The sequence below is a fragment of the Neopelma chrysocephalum genome, unplaced genomic scaffold (assembly GCF_003984885.1).
Source record: "Neopelma chrysocephalum unplaced genomic scaffold, ASM398488v2 Primary Assembly neopelma1_59, whole genome shotgun sequence".
Lineage (NCBI taxonomy): Eukaryota > Metazoa > Chordata > Aves > Passeriformes > Pipridae > Neopelma > Neopelma chrysocephalum.
This window is the reverse complement of record NW_020897714.1, coordinates 14,940,324-14,963,825: the sequence shown is the minus strand read 5'-3', so window position 1 is coordinate 14,963,825 and position 23,502 is coordinate 14,940,324. Positions and strand designations below refer to the sequence as shown.

Below are 23,502 nucleotides of genomic sequence, written 5' to 3'. Positions count from 1 at the left end.
CTTTGTTGCTGTGTCTTGTTACGTGAAAGTACTACAAGTTGTAATCCAAATCGTCTGCTTTTAGTATTCTTTTTAGTTTTCTGCTTGCTCAAGTTGAATGCACTGTGGACAGAGGGGATCCTCTGTATTCTTGCAAAGTTACTGTTGAACTTTAAATCACATGTTGACAAATTTTAAAGACATTTCAGTATAATCCAGTATGACAGTAGGCAGGAAAGGATGTGTGAAAAAGAAACATCCCATTTTGATGAGGAACAAAGAAGAACTTATTGAAGGCTGAAGGCAAAAAGCACTGCATTTGCTAATGTATTGCGTTTAGATGGCTCACTGCAAATCCTACTGCTGCTGCTTTTGAAAAATGAAAGAGTTGAATGAAACTTCATAGTAGAAAAATTAAAGATTTTACAGTTAGAAAGGCTTTTGGATGTGTGAGCTTTTGTCTTAAAAGTCTAGGTATTTTACTGCTGAGTCATAGTAATAATTTTCAAGACAGACTAGACAGTTATTACTGACACAGCCATTTGCAAAGGCAAAAGTTAATGAAGGATCCTTCTGTTGTTTAGGCTGCTGAGCATTATCATTTTTTTGCTTTATTGTGAGAGTTGTGTGGTTTGTAGTTCTGATTAATAGAGTTTTTATTTTGAGAAATATATATGAAAATGATATATCTTTTTAAAGAAAAAAGTAACCTTTTTGGGTATTGTTTTTGTTACTTCCATTATTTTTTTCTGCAGGAGCTACCTAAAAACTATTTTTTAGTGGAGCACTGATTTTGTTTTTTGTGTGAACAAAATTAAAAAAATGGGAAATGGGGAGGTCTTTACTAGCTGAAGAAATTTGTTTCTTTCTTAAATCATTATAGAGAGGAAATTTCAGACTCTTAATTTTCTATAATGCTTTAGTGAAGATCATTGTGAATTTGAGAAAAAAATTATTGTTACTGTCTATTGAGAATATTTGAACTACTTTACTAAATGACTATATTGCTTAAAAGGAAATCTCCTTGAGTGTTAGTGATAAAGATACCAGGTTTACCTTTTAAATGATGACGTGAACAAAAATAGTACATGCTAACTTCTTGTTAGTGTTTCTCCACAATGTCTTAATGCTTCTTTGATGCTCAAGTCTTTGAATTTTCTAAGTTGTACCTTCACATTTTTAGTGAGAATAGTTTTCTTAAATAGCTGTAAAGCAAATAAGGTCTTGGTTGTTCTTTCCCCAGCTTAGGTTTAGATATTTTACCGATAAAGCAGCTCAAATGTCAGCACATTTCTTCCCTTTTTGCCATCCAGATTTGATTATCATCCTGCCTGTGATTTATGTAAATAAAAAACAGAATGGTCTTCTCAATTAAAATGTGTTCAATTCAGGTTTCTGAACAAGTTGCTGACATTACAGATTTTGATGTGGTTTAAAATAGTGCCTAAATAAATCCTTATGCATACATAAATGAAATAGTTGTGAGAGGCTGAATTAATTGTTCTAATAACTCATGAAATCAGACACTTTAAACTTTTTTTCTTTTGCCTTTTTTTTTCTTTCTTTTTTATTAAGATCCTTGATGATGATGCAGCTCAGGAGCTGATGCCAGTGGTGGCAGGGGCTGTGTTCACCCTGACTGCCCACCTGAGTCAGTCTGTGAAAACTGAGCAGAAACAGCCACTTGCAGTCCCCATGGCGGGACAGTCCCAATATGTCTTGATGCTGGATGGTTCTTTTACCTCATCACCTGGCTCTGAGAGCATATCCATGGGTTTTGCTTCCATTGGTGACTCCTCCCTCCACATCATCTTAAAAAAACTGCTGGATTTCATTTTGAAAACAGGTGTGTTGACCTTTGCAGTGTGTGTGGGGAAATTCCAACTGCCAAGAGTAAAAAGATGGGCTGAGCTGCTTTCTGTTACTGCAGTGAAGATTTTGCTTAATTAATGAGGTGGATCTTACATGATTAGTATAGATGTAAGTGATATTACTAACAAAAAACCTAAACAAATACTTTTTAAAAAAATCTGAACAACAAACAGAGATGTGTAAATGACTGTAAATAGAATTTCATATTATCACTCTTTTGGAGTAGCATAAACTTGCTGAATTTACTCATAAATACACTTTCATGCAAGCAGTAGAACTCCACCTTAAGAAATCTAGTTGTTTTACTGATTTCTGCCAGCACTGCCATAGGAAAGTTAAGTGCGAGTGGAAGATGGTGTTAGGGAATTTACGTTTGTTTGGTTTTAATTGTGAATGTTTCTTGTTAATAGGTGGTGGCTTCCAGAGAGTGAGGACGCACCTTTATGGATCACTGCTTTATTATTTGCAGATTGCCCAGAGACCAGATGAACCAGACACTTTAGAAGCAGGTATGGTCTAACTGTATTTTGCAAAATAGCAAAACTGAAAAATTGTTATTAAACCCTGAATGGTACAGTTTCTGAATGATAAGTTGTCTTCTGGAAATAGATGGAAACCATCTTACCCCAAGAGCCTCTGAAATTAATTGCTTATGCTAAACAATGCATATCTTATATTCTGACCTGTCTAGTTAGATATGCATTCAAAATGTGTTGTTCTGGATGAGGATATTAAATTTCTGACCTGTAGCACAAAAGAAGGTATTTAATTTGTGTCCATTTAAAGCCCTGCATCATAGCTACAAGACTGTCAAAGGAATGGAGATTACTTGTAACTGGCTGTTCTCTAGTAGGCCCAGCAGTAGAAATACATTGCCTCCCCTTCTGTATGTACACTCATACCATAGTGATCTTATTTAAAAAAAAACAAACAAAACAACAAAACAAAACAAATCCAAAGCAAAAAAAGCAAAACACCAACCACACAAAAACCCTCCAAACAAACCCAAAAGATTATTTCATATCTTTTTTTCTTCCTTTGCTGAAGATCCTCCTGGGGGGAAACAAACAAAAAGGCATCACACACACGCTATTCCAACCCCCAAAACTAAGCAAAAAGTAAGTCAACCAGAGTTGCTACTTATCCAAGAGTGCTTATGGTAGATATCACATTCTCTCTGTGAATGGCTTAAATACTTGATTTGTCAATGTTTCTAATCAATATTTAATCTTAGAGCTTGGACAAGGATTGAAAAAAACAACCTTGGGGCTAGTACCTGTGCATGCAGACTCTTATGGCTATTACTTGGTCTGCATTTTGAGCTACAGTAGTAAAAAAAAAGGCAAACTGAATTTGTCATGACCCCTTTGTAGTTTATTACTGACTTTGGTTTCATCACTTTCCCACCTAAGTCGCCTTGTTTTCTTCCCTCAGACTGAATGTTTTGGTCCCAGTGAAAGTTCATAAGAATCATGGAGCAGGTTGGGTTGGGAGAGACATTAAAGATGATTTCATTCCAACCCCTCTGCCATGGGCAGGGACACCTTCCACTAGACCAAGTTGCTCAAAGCCCCATCCAGCCTGGCCTTGAACACTTCAGTTCTTAGATGTATTAGATATTCTATGTAACACGTAATGAATCTTTGAATTATTTTATGGATACTGTTTACAAGGGTGGTATGTGCAAACAGATACACACTTTTTGTTCTGGCTGGCCTTTGTGATACTCAAGAGTGGATTTGTGGGAGAACATTTGGAATTCCTTTAAAAACCCTTGTCCGTTGTTTGGGGCATTTCTGTTGCAAGGTAAAGAGGATGCCCTGAAGGACGTAGCATGAGCTGTAGCTAAGCTAATGCTAAGCTGCCAATCTTTGCATTTTTTCAATTTTTGTTTTATTTGCTTTTTACAGCTAAAAAAACGATGTGGGAACATCTGACAGCTCCTGAAGATGTGTTTAGTAAATTGCAACGGGAAAACATGGCAACTATTGAGAGTTATGGGGCAGCTCTGATGGAGGTGGTCTGTCGTGATGCTTGTGATGGCCATGAGATAGGCCGGGTAAATGAATCTATTCCTTTGAAATTGCTGTTCTGTTTGTTTTAAAGAACATCTTCTGTGCAAAGAGAGGAACTAGAACATTTTTGTAGATGCTTAATCTCTTTCAATTTTCTCTCCTCCCACTCATCCTTCAAGCTGTTGAAAGTAGGGGCATACATGCATATTAATTTTTTTTCTCAACAAAGCTAAGTGTCCTGTGGTTTAAAAATAGTACACTGCTGCAAAAGATGTAGGTATGGACCTCTGTGACATACCTTACTTTTTAGTTTTTTTAAATCATGGACTTATCAGTTTATTTACTCACTTTGGGAAGATTTAGTGACTTCAGGAAGAAGTTATAATTTCTAATAATAACTTCGATGGACAAGAATCTAGTCTGGATGCAAACTGGCTTTAAATGGTAATCATGATTGAGGCAATACTTCATTAAAATGTTTTGGCATAGTTGTTGGTCAACAATATCTGTAATATTTTTATAGAGAATAATAGAGGAAAGGTAATTGGCTCATACTATACTAGCATGAGAAAGCTGGAACTATTTTTCACATAAAGGATTGCAATTGTGATGGAGAAATGCATTCTGCTTTTAAGAAGCTGTTAGAAGGAATTGCTTAGCATTTTATGTTTCTAGGTATTTGTTAAAAATCTCATTGATCTCATAGACTAATTCTGGTTTTATTTTTGTTTGTTTGTTTTTAATTTTTTTCTTCCCTCATCCCAGATGCTGGCATTGGCTTTGCTTGATCACATTATTTCAGTAGACAAGCAGCAGCAGTGGCTGTTGTATCTCTCCAATAGTGGCTACCTGAAGGTGCTTGTGGATAGCCTAGCAGATGATGATTTGACTCTCCAGAGCTTGCTCACACCTCAGCCCCCTTTACTTAAGGCACTGTACACCTATGAGTCCAAAATGGTAATATTACTTCAGAAATGATTTTGTGGTGTGATGTTAACTTTTTAATTTTACTTTTTAGTAGAAGTTGTTTGTCTATACTTTGCATTGATTGAACTTGGAGATATTGTTAAGGAAACTTTCCTGTCTGACCATCCAGGAGCCACTCTGGCAGTCACACTTGCACCACCAGAGATTTTAACTGCTGAGAACGAAGCCCCCTCGCAGCAGGTGGCTCCAGTGAACCACTGGGTGACCCTCTTGACTCCCTACAGTCACCACACCCACACAGTCACACAAGGTTTCCTTACCACTTTGACCACAGATTTCTCAGAGCAGAGTCTCAGACGTCTGGATCCTTAAAATAATTTAATCGTGGTGCAACAACAGAACAAAAGCTCAAGCTGGTGCCTCCAAGGAGGGACCCAGAACAAAGGAAGCCCTGGGCTTTTATACCCTCACAGTCTGTGTCAGTGAGTCTGGGGTCTTGCAGCTGAGTCCTTGGCTCCTGCTGTGTCTCTGAGTGTCTGGTCACCTGGCTGGGCCACAGGTCCGCATACTCTTTGCTGTGTGAAGGGTTGGCACCAGTTCACAGCCTCTTGCCTCAGGCTCCTGCCATTTCCTGCCACCCAGAGCTCAATCTCCAACTAGCAGTGCAGCTGCACGCTGAGCTACCTGCACTAAATGTATTCAACAGTATTTTACTAAAATAGTAGTATTTGAAATGATGCTAAAATCAAAAGAAAAAATAGTCATCATAAGTCTCATTGCACATCTCCAATACTTAAAAAAATAGTCATCATAAGTCTCATTGCACATCTCCAATACTTAACCTTCTCTACTCTTGTCTAGGCATTCCTCACTAGAATAGCTAAAAGTCAGCAAGGTGCACTAGAGCTGTTGCGATCTGGAGTGATTGTGCGGCTGGCACAGTGTCAAGTGTATGACATGCGACCCGAAACAGACCATCAGGGGTAAGTGTTGGTTCCCTGGCTGATTATGAAACTGTGATATAGTCTTGGAAGTATATGATGTCTTTTTATATCCTGAGGGTTTTTGAATAATGATTTGTAGGTTTATTCTTTGTGTGTGTGTGTTTCTTTAACCTATCAATTCAGTTTAAAGGTACGTTTTATTGAGAGAAAAATTTCAGATAAGTGAGTATGAAGTTGTACTTGCATGCTAGTTACTTAGACTATGTAAAAATGTATTTATTTGATAGATAGGAATGATCAATGGATTATTACTAAATAATTTAGACTGTAATGTTTGAAAAACAGCCTACACTGTAAACTTATTTTGTGGACTTTTCAGTTGGTGAACAAAAAGTGCAGAGTTTGTCCTCCCCCATAAAGCATTAATGAGAGAGCAGTAAATTAAATGCCATTTCAGAAATATTTTATGATGTATTTAAAAAAAATAAAAATTCACATTTATATATTGCCTGCCAAGTTTCTTGATGTGTTGCCCTGTTAGCCATTGTGAAGTGACTGAGAGAAGATCTCAGAGAAGAAAATTCCACATTTAGGTGAAATCACACTGGTTGATTTCAAGCCTTGGTCCTTGTTTTAAATTTACAGTTCTTAATGACACACAGGGGGTTCAAACACTTTGAAAAAATTTAAGCCTTAGACAAGGTACTCTGTTTAAAAGTTCCAGTTTGATGTATAAGATTGTATAAAACATATAGGACATTTTTAGAGGACTGTTTATCAGCTGCTTTAGAATGGAGCACACCTCTTCCTAAAATATTTGAGAATACTTTGTTTTATATAAATGTAAACAGATGTTGTGTTTCTACAACCAAGTAATCTGATTTAATGTAGTACAGTACAAAGAAGTAATTTTCTCTGCTTAGAGAAAATGTCTGACAGCAGCTGTATATCATAAATGTGTTGCTTTTCCAATATACACTCAGTTCAAGTCTGGACCTGTTATTGAAATGTGAATGCTTCTAGGTTCTTGAGGGTCATTGTAGGCTGAGGCTCTGCCTCACTAGTGGACTTCACTCATCTTGCAACCTTTATCTTTTTTTTTTTTTTTTTAAACCTCTTAAGAATGTATGCAATGAGAGATCCCCCAGTCTTCATTCCTGCTCCAGTGGAACGTTATCGCCAGATTCTTCTTCCAGCTCTTCAGCTGTGCCAAGTGATCCTCACATCTGGTATGGCACAACACCTGCAAGCAGCAGGACAGGTAAGTCCCGAAAGATGCTAGAGGATCACTGCTACTGCTCATTCAAAGGAAATTTATGTCCCTTTGCTCTGAAAGTAAGCTTTTTTAAAAAAATCCCATCTTCACTGGTACAGGAGGTCACTTAAAATTCTTCAAAAGTAAAAGCATTGCTTCTTCTCTGCTTGCTGTTAAATTTTGAGTCATTCATATTTTCCCTTTTCTTCTTGTGGTACAGGTTTTGCAGTTTCTAATTTCCCATTCAGATACTATCCAGGCAATCCTGAGGTGTCAAGATGTTAGTGTTGGATCTCTCCAGGAGCTGGCCTCCCTGACAGGAATAATCAGCAAGGCAGCTTTGCCTGGTAGGAACTGCCGTTTTGGAGTCTCTTCGCCCCATCTGCATGAATCTCAGGCTTTGTTTTTTGTAAAGAAATAGTAAGACATAGAAGAGAATATCTACAACAATACAGAACTTTTCTGACATGTAGAGCTCTGGGAAAAATTAAAAAATGTTAATTAATTGTTCTTGCTTAAATATGACAAATTTGCAGTGGACATAATGCTCTTACCCATATGTATTTGACTTTCCCTTTTCCTTTCATCATGCTACCTGACAGTAAGTACTTTTTGTTTTGGAGAAAACTTACAAATAGAAGTGTTCAAAATATAAGCGCTATCTTCAAAAAAGAATTTTCATTCAGTAAGTTCTGTGACTGAAGAAATGAAGATAGAAAATTGTTTGCATACCCATATTTTTTGTTAATGTCTTCTCTGTTTTTGTTTATTTACAAAAGAAAACTTCCTGGGGGAAGTGCTGCAGATTAGTGTGCTGACATTTCTCTTGAGTGACTTATCTTCTCAGAGGGCTAATAATTATCGTGATGGATATAGTGATTTCTTCTGCATGCTGGAGGACTTTCTTACCATTTCAAAATAAGTTCTCTATTTTGATTTGATGGCTTTCTTTGTTCAGGATAGATGTCTGACTACAATAGAAAGGAATGCAGAGCTGTAGGTTGAGCCCAAATGTTTCTTTGCTTACACTGTAAAGAGCTTTGTACAATTTCCATCCCAACCTCCCTTCCCCCTTGCCCCCATTTAATTACTTACCAGAACAGTAAGCTACATGCTCTCTTGCATCTTCTAGTAGCTGCATTCATATCTGAATATTTTACTCAAAAATTCTGCAAAATACAAGTTGTATGTTGGACTGAAATTTTTCTGATCAGTGCTTGTATTTAAATGTATATACTGCATAAATCTGTTTAAGAAAAAAACAAACAGTTATTTAATGGCTGTATCTTTTATTAGGAGTGTTGAGTGAGCTGGACATAGATGTTAATGAAGGGACACAGATGGAACTACAAGGACACATAGGGCGATTTCAGGTAATAAAGTTGTATATATTTAACCCTTGTCCTTTTAGAATTGTCTATCTAGATGCAGTTCTTCCTTTTTTTTACTCTGAATAGCAGCAGTTATGAAAGGGATGTTTTCCACCATCATGATAAATGTGTGGTAGTTTGGGGTTTTTTGTGGGGGTGGTTTGTGTGTGAGTGGTACAGGGTTTTGGTGGTTTGTTTTATTGGGGTCTCCCCGACTTCCCTGCTCAGTAGAAAAGATAATATTTGGTAACATCAGAGTTGCATCAGGGCCTCTGTTTCCCTCCCTGGCTTAGGGTTCATTTTATGTGGAGGAGAATTTGAAGTCAACACCAAAGCATGTGAAGTAAATGCAGAAATACTGTTACCACTTTGCCACAAGCATGTCTCCAGCTCCACAGTTTGGCTTATCACATGCTACTGTTTTATTTCTTTCCTGTTGAATTGCTACTGAATTAGTTTTTGCACTCTATTTCTACAGAAATTACTATCTCCATGTTCAGATTTTGTTAGTTTGTCTATATGGGTGTTTTGGGTGTGGGAATGGGTAAACCTAAACTGTCATGAATCAGTATAATAGTCTGCAAGAGAAATAAGACAAAGTTGAGGACGTTTGAATTGCGTTAATTTCTCATTGGCAGTGTTTTAGGTTGCCATAAATTTCTAAATTAATTAAAGGTGAGTTAAAACACTGTGCTTTTAAAAATTTTAGTTTTGTTTACAAAGTGCTAACAGTTTTGTCTGCATTGCTTTTTTTTTTAAGCTACATTTACTCTTCTGTTTTAAGGGACATGTATCACTTCAGTGAAAAGAATCATGCACTTCATTTGTTGAGATACAAATTCAAATGTTTTTTTCTTATGGCAGCGGCAGTGCTTAGGACTTCTAAGTCGGTTTGGCGGTTCAGACAGACTACGCCAGTTCAAACTGCAAGATGATAATGCAGGGGGAGACAGAGTGAACAAAAGGGATGAAATTGAGTTGGCCATGCAACAGGTAAGGACACAAGAAGCTCCTAGGACCTTCAGTCTAAACCTTTTACTTGCTGTGCAGATTTGTTTAGTTACCATACTTTCATATGACATTGGTAATGCTCTACGCTGGTTTTAGTTTGGTATGGTATCCCACATTTTATTTAAAGCAACCTTTGAAAGTGTGTTTACATAAATTTACTTTAGAAACCTTTATTGTTTTGGGTACAAACTCGGTGAACTTCAAAACCTTAAATTGATCAGAAATATTCAAAACTAAGGCTGGGTATAGAGGGCAATGGCTAATATGAGTTAGAGCCACAGGGGACTAACTATTATCCAGAAATTTTAGCTAGCAGTTTTGGGAAAGAGACAAAGTTGCAAATCCTAGACTTGAAGCTGTAACTGGTAAGAAAATAGAATTGTCACATTTTGATGAGGAGAGGAGCAAAGCATGTTGTTCATTGACAATTATCCATTTAAAATTTAATGTTCCAAAGCCTGCAGATATTGTAATTGACATGCTGTCTTTTTTTTTCCCCTTTGTTGGCAGATCTGTGCAAACGTGATGGAATACTGTGAATCACTTATGTTGCAAAGCGCGCCCAGTTTTCAGCACACTGTTTGTCTGTTTACTCCTAGCCTGTCAGAATCAACCAACCGAGATGGGCCTCGTCAGGGTGAGCTTTTTGACTTGCTATTTTATGAGACTGAATGGTGTGACATTTGGGCTAGTTGAAAATTATGAGCCTAGAAGCTGTAGTTTCACATACACTTTAAGTCACTTTATGCCAGTACTGTAGCTGCTCGTTTTCCAATTCTGGATATGCTTGTTCAACCTTGCACTAAGCCAAATCAGGAAACTAATCCAAGTTTAAACCAAACAAATTCTTTTCATTCACTTCCCATGGCAACCTCAGAAACATATATATTGGTAAAGAAATGTGTATGTAAATAAATAGCACAAGAGAGGGGAAGGTGCGGGTTTCTCTTTTTCAGCACTGTGCTGGGTTACTTTATGTGAAACTAGGACTTCATTTATGACATGTAAGATGTGTTTTGATGCTGATTGGAACTACTACAATGTGTGGCAAGAGTTTACAGTATGCTATTATGCAGTTGAGTGGTTAAAATATGTAAATAGTAAGACTTCTAATCTAGTTACATTTCACATGTTACGCTCAGTACTGCAGCCACAGAATTTTTTGCCTAGACTTTCATTTGTGTTACTTCCGACACACGAGTGCAAAATATAAACTTGTCAGTGCTTTCCTGACTTTGACTACTTTATTGACAGAGAGCATACCTTATTGGTTCCTTGGGATTTTTTAGGTGGTTTGGACTTTTTTTTTTTTTAATTTATTTTAACTTGTTCAACATCTTGTCTAGATACACAAGCACCAGTGGTCCCGTATTGGCACTTGCCTGGCCTGGGCATTATTGTCTACCTGCTGAAGCAGAGCACTAGTGATTTCTTCAGTTACTATGACAGCCATCGTCAGAGTGTTAACAAACTGCAAAATGTGGAGCAACTACCACCAGATGAAATAAAAGAGGTAATTTTCTTCTGTAATTTATGTATTGTAGTAACTTAGACATAGCTGTAACAGAGACTCCAAAGCATCTTAGATAAGTAAGCACTTTCACTTCATGTGCATATTCCTTCCTTCTACTGCTGAAGGGGTCCATAGAATGGGTGATCTAAAACTTTAGGGAAAATATTTGGCTTAACTTTGTAAAAGTTGTGATTTTCATAATAGTTGTTTGGGGATACGTTTAATTTTTCCATTTTTCAGTCATCAAATTCAAAATTCTCTATTTTGAATAGGTTTTGAAGAAATAGTAGCTTACAAGAAAGTTCTAGGTACTAATACGTAATCTTATTTGCTTATTTCTCTTGATAGTCTATGATTTTCTACAGTCTGTTTTTTTCTCTTCTGACCACAGCTGTGTCAGTCAGTTATGCCAGCTGGAGTTGACAAGATTTCCACTTCACAAAAATATGTATTGGCAAGGCGACGCTTGGTGAAGCTAATAAACAACCGAGCCAAGCTGCTCTCTCTCTGTTCTTGTATCCTTCTGAAATTGAAATGACCTCCAAGGTGATGCTGCAGAAAAGCAGAGATATATAAACAGGTGTTTTTACCTGGATTTCTGACCACTTTGAGCAAAACCTTTTGCAAAAAGGAAATTTGAAATACCGACAATTAAATTAAGAGGGTATTGCTGTGCTATTGCCAGAATGTAAGTATTTTCAAGTTAGTAATTCCCATTTTTGAGTCCCTGCTAAGACTTTCTGCTACATGATAATAAAGGAGTAGTTACAGCCCAGTTCTTCAATTAAGTACCCAGACTTCCTAAACATTCACATACATAGAAGTGCGGTGGAAGAAATATTCTGAAAAATAATTTTGATGTGCCTGTCATAACTGAAGTTTCCAGTCTTATAGTCCACCTTGCATAAACCTAATCTCATAAACACCAGTAAATCTATGGAAATAACCAGTCATGCACAAAAGAATTGTCTTCAACAGATCATAATTTTCCTCTGAAATCTCCCTTGGGAAAGATGTGTTCTTGCACACTTACCTGTTGTCACCAACGATGTTACTGCCATCCCTGGCTTTATAACCTCACCTTTTATTCACTGTCTCTGCAGCTGAGCTACCATGACAAACTGTATGAGCACTCATACTGTGCTCTGCTGTGGAGGGCTGGTTTAAGGCTTTAAGGGTGAGTAGCAGTGAGGGAGCCAGCACTGCACTGAAGAGATAAGGAGAGTGAGGGCGAGCGATTCATTGCCAGGCTGTGGCAGAGGGGGATGAGAGATGGTTGAGCTAACATCTTCAGCTGCTTCCAAGTATGTAAATATATAGTAAATGTACTATCTAAACACAACAAAATTGGGCTCCTTCACTTAGACGTGTCTGCAGATATTATAGAAATATGTCTCTTCATTCTTTGGCGTCATCTGGAACACTATCTACTGCATTGCACACCCGCTGACTCCCAAGACCCGCTGCTGTCCTCTAGGATGTCATTTAAGAAAGGAAGGCTGCAAGGTAAAATTTCTGAAACATCAAAATGCCTTTGAATAACTTCTGATGGTTAACTTCAAAACTGATTTGCTACTATTAATATATTTCCATTTATATGTAATAAAAGATTTTTTTTTTGGATTTGGCATACCTTTGGATTTTCTACTGGAGAACTGGCAATACAGATACTGTTGACTCCTGGACTTTTGGGTTTTGTGTATTACACGTAACCTCCAAAGGAAAGTAAAAGTAACTATTTTTTTATTTCTGTTGTTCCAACTAAGTGAAGTTCAAAAGTATTTTTCAGAATTATAGGTACCATTGATTCACCAGACGATTTTAAATTTGTTGAATTTCGTTTTTAAAAAAAAAAAGGAATGGAAGGAAGTCAGAAAGGGAGAAGGGGTTTTGGGGAGGAGTTTTTTGCTGAAAGCGCTGTGTCGTGTGGTCAAAACTATTTATGAGTCACTCTGTATGTATCTTCTCTAAATCATTTAAGTAAAAAAATTAGTATAATTACTAATGCAAAAGCTTACTGACGAATTTGGAACACTCTGTTTTAAACTCATTTTACAACTTGATAGAGAGACAGTATGGAGCAGCCAACATAATTTTAACATCTCATTTTCTATTGCTAGATTCCTTTGGTTCTGAGCCTAACTTGGATTTCAGTAGTGGACTGAATCGGGTGAGCCAGCATGATATAGAACAGGTGAGACGTGACGGTCTAGTCTACTGCAGGGTACAGAGTGTGCCTGACTACCATGCAGCTGTTGGGAGCAGGCTGACTGTTGTTTTCCCACCTCTGAACAACCTGCAATAACAGCATATAACTTAATTTAGGATTAATGAAGCATTGCAGAATTTTTTTGGAAAGTATTGTGAAACAGGTGGCCGTTGTGCCACTGCGCAACTATCTTTGAATCTTAATATGAAAAGTTAAATGAAAAACGAGCTATACTTACAAAAAAAAAATCATCATTCTTTTTTTCTTACAAAGTGGTCAACTGATATGGTTTTTTTTAATAATAGCTCTCTGAAAATGTCAGTTATCCTTGAAAGACTCGCAATATGAGGGCAAGTTTCCCAGATTTCTGTGATCCTATGGCTGTTTACTACAGCTCAGCTGCAGCTAGGCTGTAGAGAAAGGAGATCAAAAGGGTAACAGAAATTGCGGCTATATAATGTGAATGCTAGCCCAGAAGTAATTTCCACTTACACAGCAATTTAATATGTACAGCATCATCTTGCTAAAATACTTAGCATGTAATTAATTTTTTCAGTGACTTTTTACATATGTATTAATGAAAAAATTGGACTCTTAACTCCTAAACAGTCCTTAAGTCCTTCTAGACTAGGAAAATTTTAATTGGAAGACGTGTTTGTGTGACTGTAACTGAAGAAGCTGAATTATAACTGATAATTCCTAGAACAGGAATTTAATTCCTAAAACTTGGAGAGGTTATAAAGAGGTAATATTGAGATAATCAGTAAATGTGCTGAGTCACCCAAAAACCTCCATAGAAAGTCGATCCATTATATAATTTATGGAGAAAAACATGAGGGAAGAATGCAAGTAGTATTTATTAGAAGAGTCAGAAAAAAATTCTTTTGAAAGCAGTTCAGAAGTAAATCATAGCGAAAGAGTTGACAGTCAGTTGATGATGGATAAGCTGATGTTACAGGAAGAGAAGATTTTGTATTGATGACTGCATCTGATCTCTGTTCTTCAGCTTCAGTTTGAAGCCACAAACAGCTTTGGTGAATCTCTGCAGAAGAAGCTTCTGGAAATCGAAGGTTTATATTCCAAGGTTCGGTCACGATACACCTTTATTCAAGCTCTTGTTAGACGTATCCGTGGTCTCCTAAGGATATCAAGGACCTGAAAGACTCTTGATACGTGCTGCTTGGCCCATGAAGCAATGTATAAGGGCAGGCCTTTTGGATCATCGTATTTTCTAGATCAGACATTTTCTAAATACTGTCAAAAATATTTTGTTCCTTTTTTTTATCCCTATGGATGTGTTTTGTGTATTCTTTCCTACTGCTCCCAACCTGACAGAAAAAATAAAGGATTGTTTTCAACTGAGTTATGATTAATGTAAAATTTCAAGCAAGAAAGAATTCTAATGGAGGACATCAAGGAAACAGGAAGTTCTGCAGCTGTGATTACATTTACGGATGCTTTCAGAGAAAACTAAAAGAGTTTTGTCTGTGTTGTTCCTGTTTCACACACAGATTTAATGAAACCATGGTATTCAAGTTTCATCACTTGCAGACTGTGATTACTGTGATGTGGATTCTGTATTCATTTTGCACCATGAACTGCTTGTTTCTGCTCCCTCTTGTCTTTTTTTTCAGCTGAGATAAATACAAGCTGCTTTACTTTGAACAAGTTTATATAAGGAGAAAAAGAGTGGTGAAAGTCATGGAATGTGATTGCCCTAGGTTTGGTACCTATGGCTCTGTGGAGTAAAATTTTCTGTGCTATTCTTGCTGAAACAGAAGTATAAAGACAATAAAATGCTTGGGGAGGAAGCCAGCAGCTGTGAGTGGTAGGTTGGTTCTGTAGTTAGATTGTTCTCCAATGAGATATTCATATATCCTTGTCTCTTCTGTAAAAAAAAAAAATTTAAAAAAAAAGGCTTGACCACTGATTATTGACATGAGATCTGTTGCATTTCTCCCTTAACTCGATCTGATCTTATGGCCCATTTCACCACCTGTGCCTTGTAAATTGTTTCCCCTGAGTTTTCATTACTTAAGTAAATATAAAATCATTATAAACTATTATCTGCACAAACTAATTATGGATTACATCATTTTCATGCAGGGATGATGACAGCCCTGCTATCAGGTGAGGGTTATTAGCTATTCCATAGGAGCAGCTTGGTATTAGTATGTTTTACACAGTTGGATTTTATCTATTGACTCTTATCACAGTTTTTTCTTTTTTCTCTACCATTTTCGGTGAAAACCAAGAACTAACATACAGCGTTTCTCATTAAATACACGGATGTAATGTTGGCATTGTTGACTTAGAGAAATCCACTACGTTTTAGAAAGCACACCATGGTAGCCAGCTGACCGCCGTGTGGCATTTCGGTAACGTTTGTACCGCGACTCTGTCCCGCGGTGTTCCCGGAGGGGTGCGGTGTCCCGGCTCCCGCAGGTGCCGCGGTGGCAGCGGCGCGGCCCCGGGCCGGTGACGCCGCGCGTGCCCCTCCCGTCCCCGCCGCCGCAGATTCGTCGCGCGCTGTCCCCGGGGCCGCGGGTTTTATTCTCTAAACCTTTTCCCTCCGCTCTCCTTCCCGCCCGGGCGTGTCCTCAGGGGGAGGGCACGGGGAGAGCCCCGCACTCAGACCGTTCCGTCCTCGCCGAGGGCGGGCGGGCGCCGCCCGGCCCCGTGTGTCGAAACGGCGGCGGCAGCGGGGCCTGAGTGCTTTGTTTACTCGCCGCGGCGTTCGACGTGGAGCCGGGCGGCGGCGGCAGGGCCAGCGCGGCGAGGGGAGCGGAGCGGAGCGCGGCGGGCGCCGGCCGAGCGGCTCGACATGGGTGAGGAGCGGGCGCGGGGCTGGCGGGGAGCGGCGGCCCGAGGAGTCCCGTCCGTCACGCCCCGTCCCGGCGGCCCGTACACAGGGGGCGGCGGGGCCGGCGGCCGGGCCGGTGTTGAACCCTCCCGCGGGAAGGGGACGGTGCTGACCGCCAGCACCGCCGGTGGGATGCCGAGGGCTGGGCGCAGGGGTGCTGCCACCTGCCCCGGCCCCACGGCCGGGCCGGGCCCGACCCGCGGGTCCCTCCCGGGGCGCTGCCGCCTTGGGGCGGCGCAGCGCTGTCCTGCGGGGGCGAATCGTCCGAGCAGCGCGGCAGGAGGGGGCGTGCGGTCATATCCTGAAACCAAAATTAAACTCCGATTCAAGTTTGTAATGGGCTCCTAATAAGGAATGTATTATGAGAAGAGGTGCTGCAGAATAGTAAATGAAGTAGAGGGAATAGTAAGAGAGGCCCTGAATGTAAGGGTGAAGTGATTGGCATGAACCTGTCCTATTACAGATGGCATTTGAGCAGTGTTTTAGTGTGGGAAAAGCATATATATTAGCATATAAAAGGAGGGAGAGGTGTCTGGCAGTAAGCAAAGTTACTGACTTAGAGGAAAGAGTTTTCAAATCTTAGGCCTCCATGGATCCAATAGTAACCTTCTACTTGTAATGTTTGTATTGAAATACCTTTTTTCCATCTCAGTTTTGTTAAGATTATTCACTTGTCTCACAGTAAATGGTGCCTTGAGAAGCACTGTGCAAACTGGCCACTGATGGCCCCTTGTACCTTCTCCTTTTACAAGCTTTCAGTGTATTGACAAAAATATTATTTAGCATTACATATATTTGTTATAAGAATCATTGGAAAAAACATAATTGTTACTGGCTTAGAACATTAGTATTCTTTCTGCGATTAAACATCTAGTAGGCATAAATCAGATGTTAGTCTGGCCACAAGTACTCTTGCATGCATTTAGAAAATAAATGAGATGTTGGGGTGAACCAGTTTTGAAAAAAAAAGAAGGGGCATTTAAAATCAGCTCCTCGTCTTCTCTGTTAATGTACTTGATTTAGTGCAGCTTCACAGTTTGTAACAAACTGATTTAACATGTACCTAGTGATTTATACTTCATTTTAAGAAAAAAGAAGTGGATGGTCCCGTGGAAGACTGTAAAACATCTTCTGAGGCTGAATTCTTTCAGGCGTCAGCATGTCCTTCTCTAGTGTTTGGTATTGAAAAGATAGAGTCTGATACAAACAAAAAAGAAGATGGCTCAGATTTTGGCAAATGAGAGGAAAGGAAAAAAAATTGTAACCACAGTGAGAAAGCTTGATTCTGCTGCAACATAATTTGCCGCACTGAGCTACCATAAAATCATAAAATAGCAGCATAAACCAAGACGACATAAAGTGGTTCAGCACATAGCTATCTGGGCAACAACCTGAACTTGTCTGTTTTCATTGAAGAAACATCTTGTAGCCCCATAAGAAATAAGGTCAGTCTCTCTGTCTTTCCCTATCTGCCATATTGCTAGCTGACATGGAAACATCTTTCTCTTCTTGTTTTTGTAGGGGGCTTTTTCTCCACCATTTTTTCCAGTTTGTTTGGAACTCGAGAGATGAGGATTCTCATCCTGGGGCTGGATGGAGCAGGAAAAACAACCATTCTCTACAGGTTACAAGTTGGAGAAGTTGTTACCACCATTCCAAGTAAGTGATCAGTGCCGTAGGGAGTGTATTTGCCTGTAGCCTGTGATTTGCCTGTAGCTCTAACACATAAACTTTGTCAGCTGAATTAATACATGCTTCCTTCATAAAAATAGAACCTTATGTTGTAGGAGCCTTGCACTGTTGTATTTAAGAACTTTCTTGCATAAAAGCATTACAAAAGAATATTATGCTGTCCTTAAGACGGTTAGCCATATTTGGCAGGCTTTTTGTGATAGGTCAGTGTTCAGCAGATGGTAACTTTGGACTGTATAATTCTTTTGTTTCCAGATATAAGCTGTTAGGACAATTCCAGAAGTCATTGTTATTGTACATAGGATGGTGTCAGTGAATCTCACCTATTTAATTTTCTTTTTTTTTTTTGAGAAGGGTCTTAATTAAATAAACACTTTTGTTTAACATGGAGAAGAAGAAATCAGATGATTTATGTTCTGTAGAAAATGTAACAATGCTCAATGTGAGGTCTGACACACCAACCTGCTACACCACCATGTGTGTGTCGAAGTGATCTGGCCAGGATCGCACTGTGTAACACAAAGGACAAGGGATGCTTGACTTCTGAGTGCCTGTCATATCTCTTGTGTTCCTCCTGACTTTGGTCAGTTTTACCTTTTAGAAACCAGCAGTTTGTTATGCTGTAATCTTTCTGCCCGAGGGTGTTGCTTATTTTAGCCTCCATAAATTCTAAGCAGCCTGTGCCCACCATTGACTTCCCTGTGCTGTGTTTCTCTGGGCTGGAAGGAAAAGGAACAACATATGTGTTATATTGCAGCTTTGTTGCCATCTTTCAGACATCTCAGTGTCAAGTCCTCTGCTGAGAAACTGGTTCTGCTTTGGTTATGCTGAGGTTCTTACCACAGTGCAGACCTTGCAGGGACATGAAGGACACATTCCTTAGTGTTCCACTGCTATCAGTTGTGTACTTGGTTTTCAAAGCAGGTCAGTTCTTTACCCCTTGCTCTGTTTCTTTTGGTGATTTCAGGCACACTTCTGTTGATTTTTAACAATGTTAGCATTTGTTACAGATCTCTACAATCTGTTTACAATGTGGTTTTATTGTTCAAAGAAGAAAAATTACTGCATTATTTTGAGGCATGTTTGTTGGGATAACTTCACAAAGGGCATGAACTTCATTATACAGCTACTGAGAATTTTCAGTCTTGAAAATTGCAAACAAAGTGCTGTAATATTCTTCAGAAAAACAAATAAAAATCACCAACAGTAAAATTTTGTAACTTTGTTTCAGCCATTGGCTTCAATGTTGAGACAGTGACGTACAAGAATCTGAAATTTCAAGTTTGGGACTTGGGAGGACAGACAAGCATAAGGTAATAGATCTCTTAAAATCAAAAGACATAATTAAATTTCTCTAAAAGCTGCCAAGTTCTTGGAATTCTCAAAGCAGGCACTTCTGAAAACTGGTTTAAGTTTTAAAAACAGCCCATTGTCAGGAGGGCACTTTCTTCTGATGGAATTCAATTTGTAAAACCTGTAATGTACTACAGATTGGAAAGAAATGAGCAGCTGTTTTTATTTGTATACAGTTTTGCCTTGAAAAACAAGTTTATTAGTGTAGTAGGCAATTGAGTAGCATTGGAGAAAGAGAGGAGTGGGTGATATAAACCCAAAAGGATACTTAAATATTCTTAAGAATGCAAAGCTAGGAAGTTGGATTTAGGTGTAGACAGTAATTTTTTTAGCAAGCTTTGCAAGTTTTGAAATGTGTAATTATTAATACCCCTGTATGATCCTTTTTTCAGTGCTCAGTAGTAAGATGCAAAGTAGTTAGATAGTAAGCTGCAGTTAGTGAGGTATAGGTTCCTTCCCTTTTTAGTTTCAGTACAATAATTCTGAAAAAGGTGGTTTGTTTTGATCCTTGTTAATCACTTGCCTGGATGAATTAGTTATTTAAGATTTCCCTGGTTATCCTTCTTTGATGACCATAATGAAGAAGCTTGTGTCTTTAAACTTTCTTTGTTTCCCTGTCCCTTGGTTATGGTCCTGATGTCCTGCAGGCTGATTCCCAAATAAATTTGTCCCCAGCAGTTCTGTCCTTTCCCTGTTTTCAAGCTGCTTTTTTTTGTGTTTTGTTGGGCTTTTTTTGTGTGTGTGTGTTCTGCCTTGGAAAGTATTCATACTGTCTGTTCCTTTTTGTAGCCTCTTGAAGATATCTTCTACTTGCCTCCTTCCTCTGGGTGACCTGTTTTTAATTATCTGGCTAAAAAGAACTGCTAAACATGCAAATTATATGACTGGAACTTCTCTTTCTTCTGCAGGCCATACTGGCGGTGTTACTATTCAAACACAGATGCAGTCATTTATGTAGTGGACAGCTGTGATCGAGACAGAATTGGCACTTCAAAATCAGAGCTTGTTGCTATGTTAGAGGTAAGAAAACAAGGATAACAGTCCTCATCAGTAGAAAAGAAATTGAGAAGTTAAAACTTTTTTTTTTTGAGTGAATGTGAAATTTGATTCAGTGAATCAAGTGAAGCTCAACTTCACTTGTGAAACTTCAGCTCTCAGCATAGCCCGGGCAACACTTCTGACTGAAAAAAGCACCAAATACGCTATAGATATTTCATGGTTTGTGCAGCACTGTCCTGGCAGTTACTTACATGAAGCCTTGTGGTCATATGAAAATCTACCTGCCTCAAGGACACTGCTCAGTACTGCAGTGGTGGCAAAATCAAGCCCTGAAAGATTAACACTAATTAGGATTCTACTGTATTTTGAAGCTGAAGAACATACGTAGAACAGGGTAATATAAATAAGGAGTTGAGCAGCACCTCATTCCCTCCCCAGTTCCTGGAAGTTCACTTAATGTGCCCTATTAAATCCAACTATCAGCTTGTTTCAGAATTTGGACTGGTCACATTCTGAAATTGCCCCTATGGGATACCATGATAGAATTGAAAATAAACACCATTCTTTTACTGAAGAATTTTCTAGAGAACAAAAATCAGCAAACAAAATCATTGAGCGCTGCTGAAGTTTCTGGGTTTTCTCTGCTTAAATAAATTCAGTAAAAGTCTCTGTGACAATTTCCATGATTCTCTTTTTTTGTAGGAAGAAGAGCTGAAGAAGGCCATTTTGGTGGTGTTTGCAAATAAACAGGACATGGAACAGGCCATGACTCCCACAGAAATGGCAAATGCCCTTGGCTTACCGGCTTTGAAGGACCGAAAATGGCAGATATTCAAAACCTCTGCAACTAAAGGCACGGGCCTTGATGAAGCAATGGAATGGTGAGTAACAGTCTAGTTATGCTTCATTCATAGGCTTAATTTTACAGGCTTGGTTTTGTTTTTTTTTTTTAAGACTGGATCTGTGGAATATCTGACATAAAAGACAAGAATCCACATTAAAAGAATGAATGGTTTTCTCCTGAAAGTATTTCAGCAGAACTGAAATGAGTTTTCAGTAAACTGACTTTAACCTTTTTGTTCTTCCTAGGCTGGTGGAGGCCTTGAAGAGCAGGCAGTGATACAAAACTGACCAGTGCAAGGAAGTTTCAGTTATATCCAGCATCCCCCTTTCTGCAGTTAAGTATTTTCAGGCCACAAATACTTGTAAATAGGACAGATCTGAGTTTGATTCCTGTAATGTGGATGCTTCTCTTGAATTGTAAAACTGAACTAAGTGAATGTCTGTGTACATTATAATGCTCCAGTTCTTTCTTTCTTTTTAAAGAATGTACTTATGTTAATTTGTATGAAAGTCTTACTGGCTGGGAAAGATTTTTTTTTTGTCATCCCCCTCCTCCTTTGGTGGTTTTGAGTGGCCAGCATATTGGTGTAGTTAGAACACTAATAAAATCTGGAACTGTCAGCTATACTCAGAGGTGTGTTGCTTCTTAGAGGTTGCTTGCTAGCTGCTTGCTTACAGAAACAAGTCCAACTGCTGCCAGCTTTAGCAGCCACCTAAACACCTAAAGAGGTTTCCTTAAGCTGATGTTGTTACACTTCATAATCATTCAGTGTAGACAGGCTGTTACAATGAGGTACAACAACAGAGTACAAGTAATGAACTCTTGGCTGCTAACACAGCATTAGGTTTCTGAAAGGAAAATAAATGTCTTCAGTAGATACCTACTGCCCTGATGTGCCAGGGCCATAATTTGAATTTAACTTCCACCTCCTTAAGCTGTTACTCTCAGCTTAGCCAGAAGTGACAGGTAGGTAGCTCGGTACAGCTGCAGAAACTGAAAGCCAAATCCAAGTCGGGAGGCAGACTGTTTTCTCTCCAGGATCAGGGTGTTCACAGGCATGAATGGAGTCATCACAGAACCCACTTCTTACAAATGAAGTAAAATTTAATATAAAATATCACAGTTGTTGCCCATTCAAGTGTACATGCTCTGGTAAATATACAGGTTTGGAAAAAATTGAAAAGCTTTTATTTAAGATCTTAGATGAAAGAGGACATGAAAAAATACTAATAAATACATTTAAAATGTGTAAATACTTTTTTTAACAGTAATTAGTTCTTTAGCTCAGTATTACTTTTCATAAATTAATCCTCCAGGAAGGAAAAGCCTTTTCATTCCACCATTGCTAAATCTTTCAGTGCATGACTTCGATGTCTCTTAGCCTTGTGCATAGGGCGCAGGGATTCTATTTTTCTCTTTCTGGTTTCTGCTTTATTCTTATGTCTCTTCAGCTTCCTCCTTGCAGCAATATCAGGATTTGCTACAGTCTAGGAAAAAACAGTACATTGTTTGTTCAGTTACAGCCAACAGCAGTCCCTATGAACATCAGGTGCTTTCTAAGAAACTGGTGGCTGCTAAGACAATGCACAGGTGTTCTCAGGTTCCTCACAGCTGAGGGTATTCAGGCTGCTCTGCCCTTCAGGAAAGCGGGAAAGCATCGCTGTCAGCTAGAACCTGCCCAAGAGGCTCATCATAAACAGTTTCTTGTGAAGTTTCAGAAATTAAATGATGAAACTGTCCTAATTCAGGATGAAGTTCTTCCTCAAACTCCCCTTCCTGGGCAGTTCTCAAGCTTTTAGAGAAGCCCTATTTTTTTTTCTCAGAAAAGAAAGTAGAATCTTACCTGCAAAGCCCTCTGCTTTTTCCTCATTGCTCTTTTCTGGTTGGCCTGTTTCTGCACAGAAGAAAAGGCAAGCGAAAAAGCCTCCAGACCGACTAACTTCTTGAGAAGTTCTATGATTTCTTGGGAAAGGTTCTTCAGTGTTGGATCTATTCAAACAAAATTGACTTGCTTAATCTTTTCAGCATATGGAATGAAAGCCAAGAGCGCAGCATGGGTTCCTCTTTAATAAAGGACGACTGCTCTGATTCACCTTGCCCAATACGCTGTAGAGACCAGTGCCTGTGAAATCTGCTGGTTCTTCACCAGCTGTCCCAGAGAGCTGCAAGTGGCTCTTTGTGCCAGCAAACAAAAAATAATGCTGCTGAGAAGCAAGTTTTTTTCAGAAGCATAATGGCGTGCCAAAGGTAATTAGAAGTGGCTTGCTGTGTAGAGCCACTGGGGTTCTATTGGAATAGGCTTTGTTGGAAATGAAGATGATTCCAACCTTGTTAGTCAGCATCTCTGGAAAGCACAATAAGGGCTGTTTTAACTGTTAGAATCACTAGTTGGTGGCAATATATTAACTACAATCACTGGAAAAAAAAAAAGATGTTGGGGGAAAAAAGGCTACAAGAGATGTTAAGGGAAAACAGAGCAGGGCAAATGCTTCCCTCAGTCTTTCAAACAAGCCCTCTTCCAAGTGCTGGTACAGCTTCCAGAGAAGCTTGTGTAAGCTGCTTGCCTCACAACATGTGAAGAAACATCTTTGCATATATTCTGAAAAAATCATTTGAAGGTCCCTGATTCTTGTGTGGGCAGAGAAAGCAAAAGGTC

General features: G+C 38.9%; 3 protein-coding genes across 4 annotated transcripts in view; 2 read left to right on the top strand and 1 right to left on the bottom strand.

Moving 5' to 3' along the window:
* The window catches only part of NUP205 (nucleoporin 205), a 51,312-nt gene extending 36,536 nt beyond the window's left edge, over positions 1–14,776 (top strand). For both annotated transcript variants that reach the window (XM_027680007.1, XM_027680008.1), the window contains 15 exons: positions 1,555–1,825; positions 2,262–2,360; positions 3,762–3,910; positions 4,632–4,823; positions 5,655–5,776; positions 6,860–6,998; positions 7,213–7,339; positions 8,289–8,365; positions 9,227–9,355; positions 9,884–10,010; positions 10,720–10,886; positions 11,278–11,401; positions 12,264–12,392; positions 13,007–13,080; positions 14,102–14,776. In XM_027680007.1, the coding sequence (XP_027535808.1) occupies positions 1,555–1,825; positions 2,262–2,360; positions 3,762–3,910; positions 4,632–4,823; positions 5,655–5,776; positions 6,860–6,998; positions 7,213–7,339; positions 8,289–8,365; positions 9,227–9,355; positions 9,884–10,010; positions 10,720–10,886; positions 11,278–11,401; positions 12,264–12,392; positions 13,007–13,080; positions 14,102–14,254 (2,079 nt within the window). In that variant the 3' untranslated portion in view covers positions 14,255–14,776. The remainder of the gene's footprint in view (positions 1–1,554; positions 1,826–2,261; positions 2,361–3,761; positions 3,911–4,631; positions 4,824–5,654; positions 5,777–6,859; positions 6,999–7,212; positions 7,340–8,288; positions 8,366–9,226; positions 9,356–9,883; positions 10,011–10,719; positions 10,887–11,277; positions 11,402–12,263; positions 12,393–13,006; positions 13,081–14,101) is intronic.
* Positions 14,777–15,813: 1,037 nt separating this feature from the next.
* On the top strand, positions 15,814–21,472 carry ARL1 (ADP ribosylation factor like GTPase 1). Its single transcript, XM_027680009.1, has 6 exons — positions 15,814–15,923; positions 17,480–17,617; positions 18,882–18,963; positions 19,912–20,023; positions 20,705–20,883; positions 21,092–21,472. Exons 1-6 carry the CDS (start codon positions 15,920–15,922, stop codon positions 21,120–21,122), a joined length of 546 nt encoding a protein of 181 aa, XP_027535810.1. The 5' UTR covers positions 15,814–15,919; the 3' UTR covers positions 21,123–21,472.
* Positions 21,473–21,932: 460 nt separating this feature from the next.
* Positions 21,933–23,502, bottom strand: part of UTP20 (UTP20, small subunit processome component) — a 64,404-nt gene continuing 62,834 nt past the window's right edge. Inside the window, exons 61-62 of the mRNA XM_027680006.1 lie at positions 22,690–22,835; positions 21,933–22,333 (exon numbers count right to left, since the gene is read on the bottom strand). Coding sequence (XP_027535807.1) covers positions 22,178–22,333; positions 22,690–22,835 — 302 coding nt within the window. The 3' untranslated portion in view covers positions 21,933–22,177. The remainder of the gene's footprint in view (positions 22,334–22,689; positions 22,836–23,502) is intronic.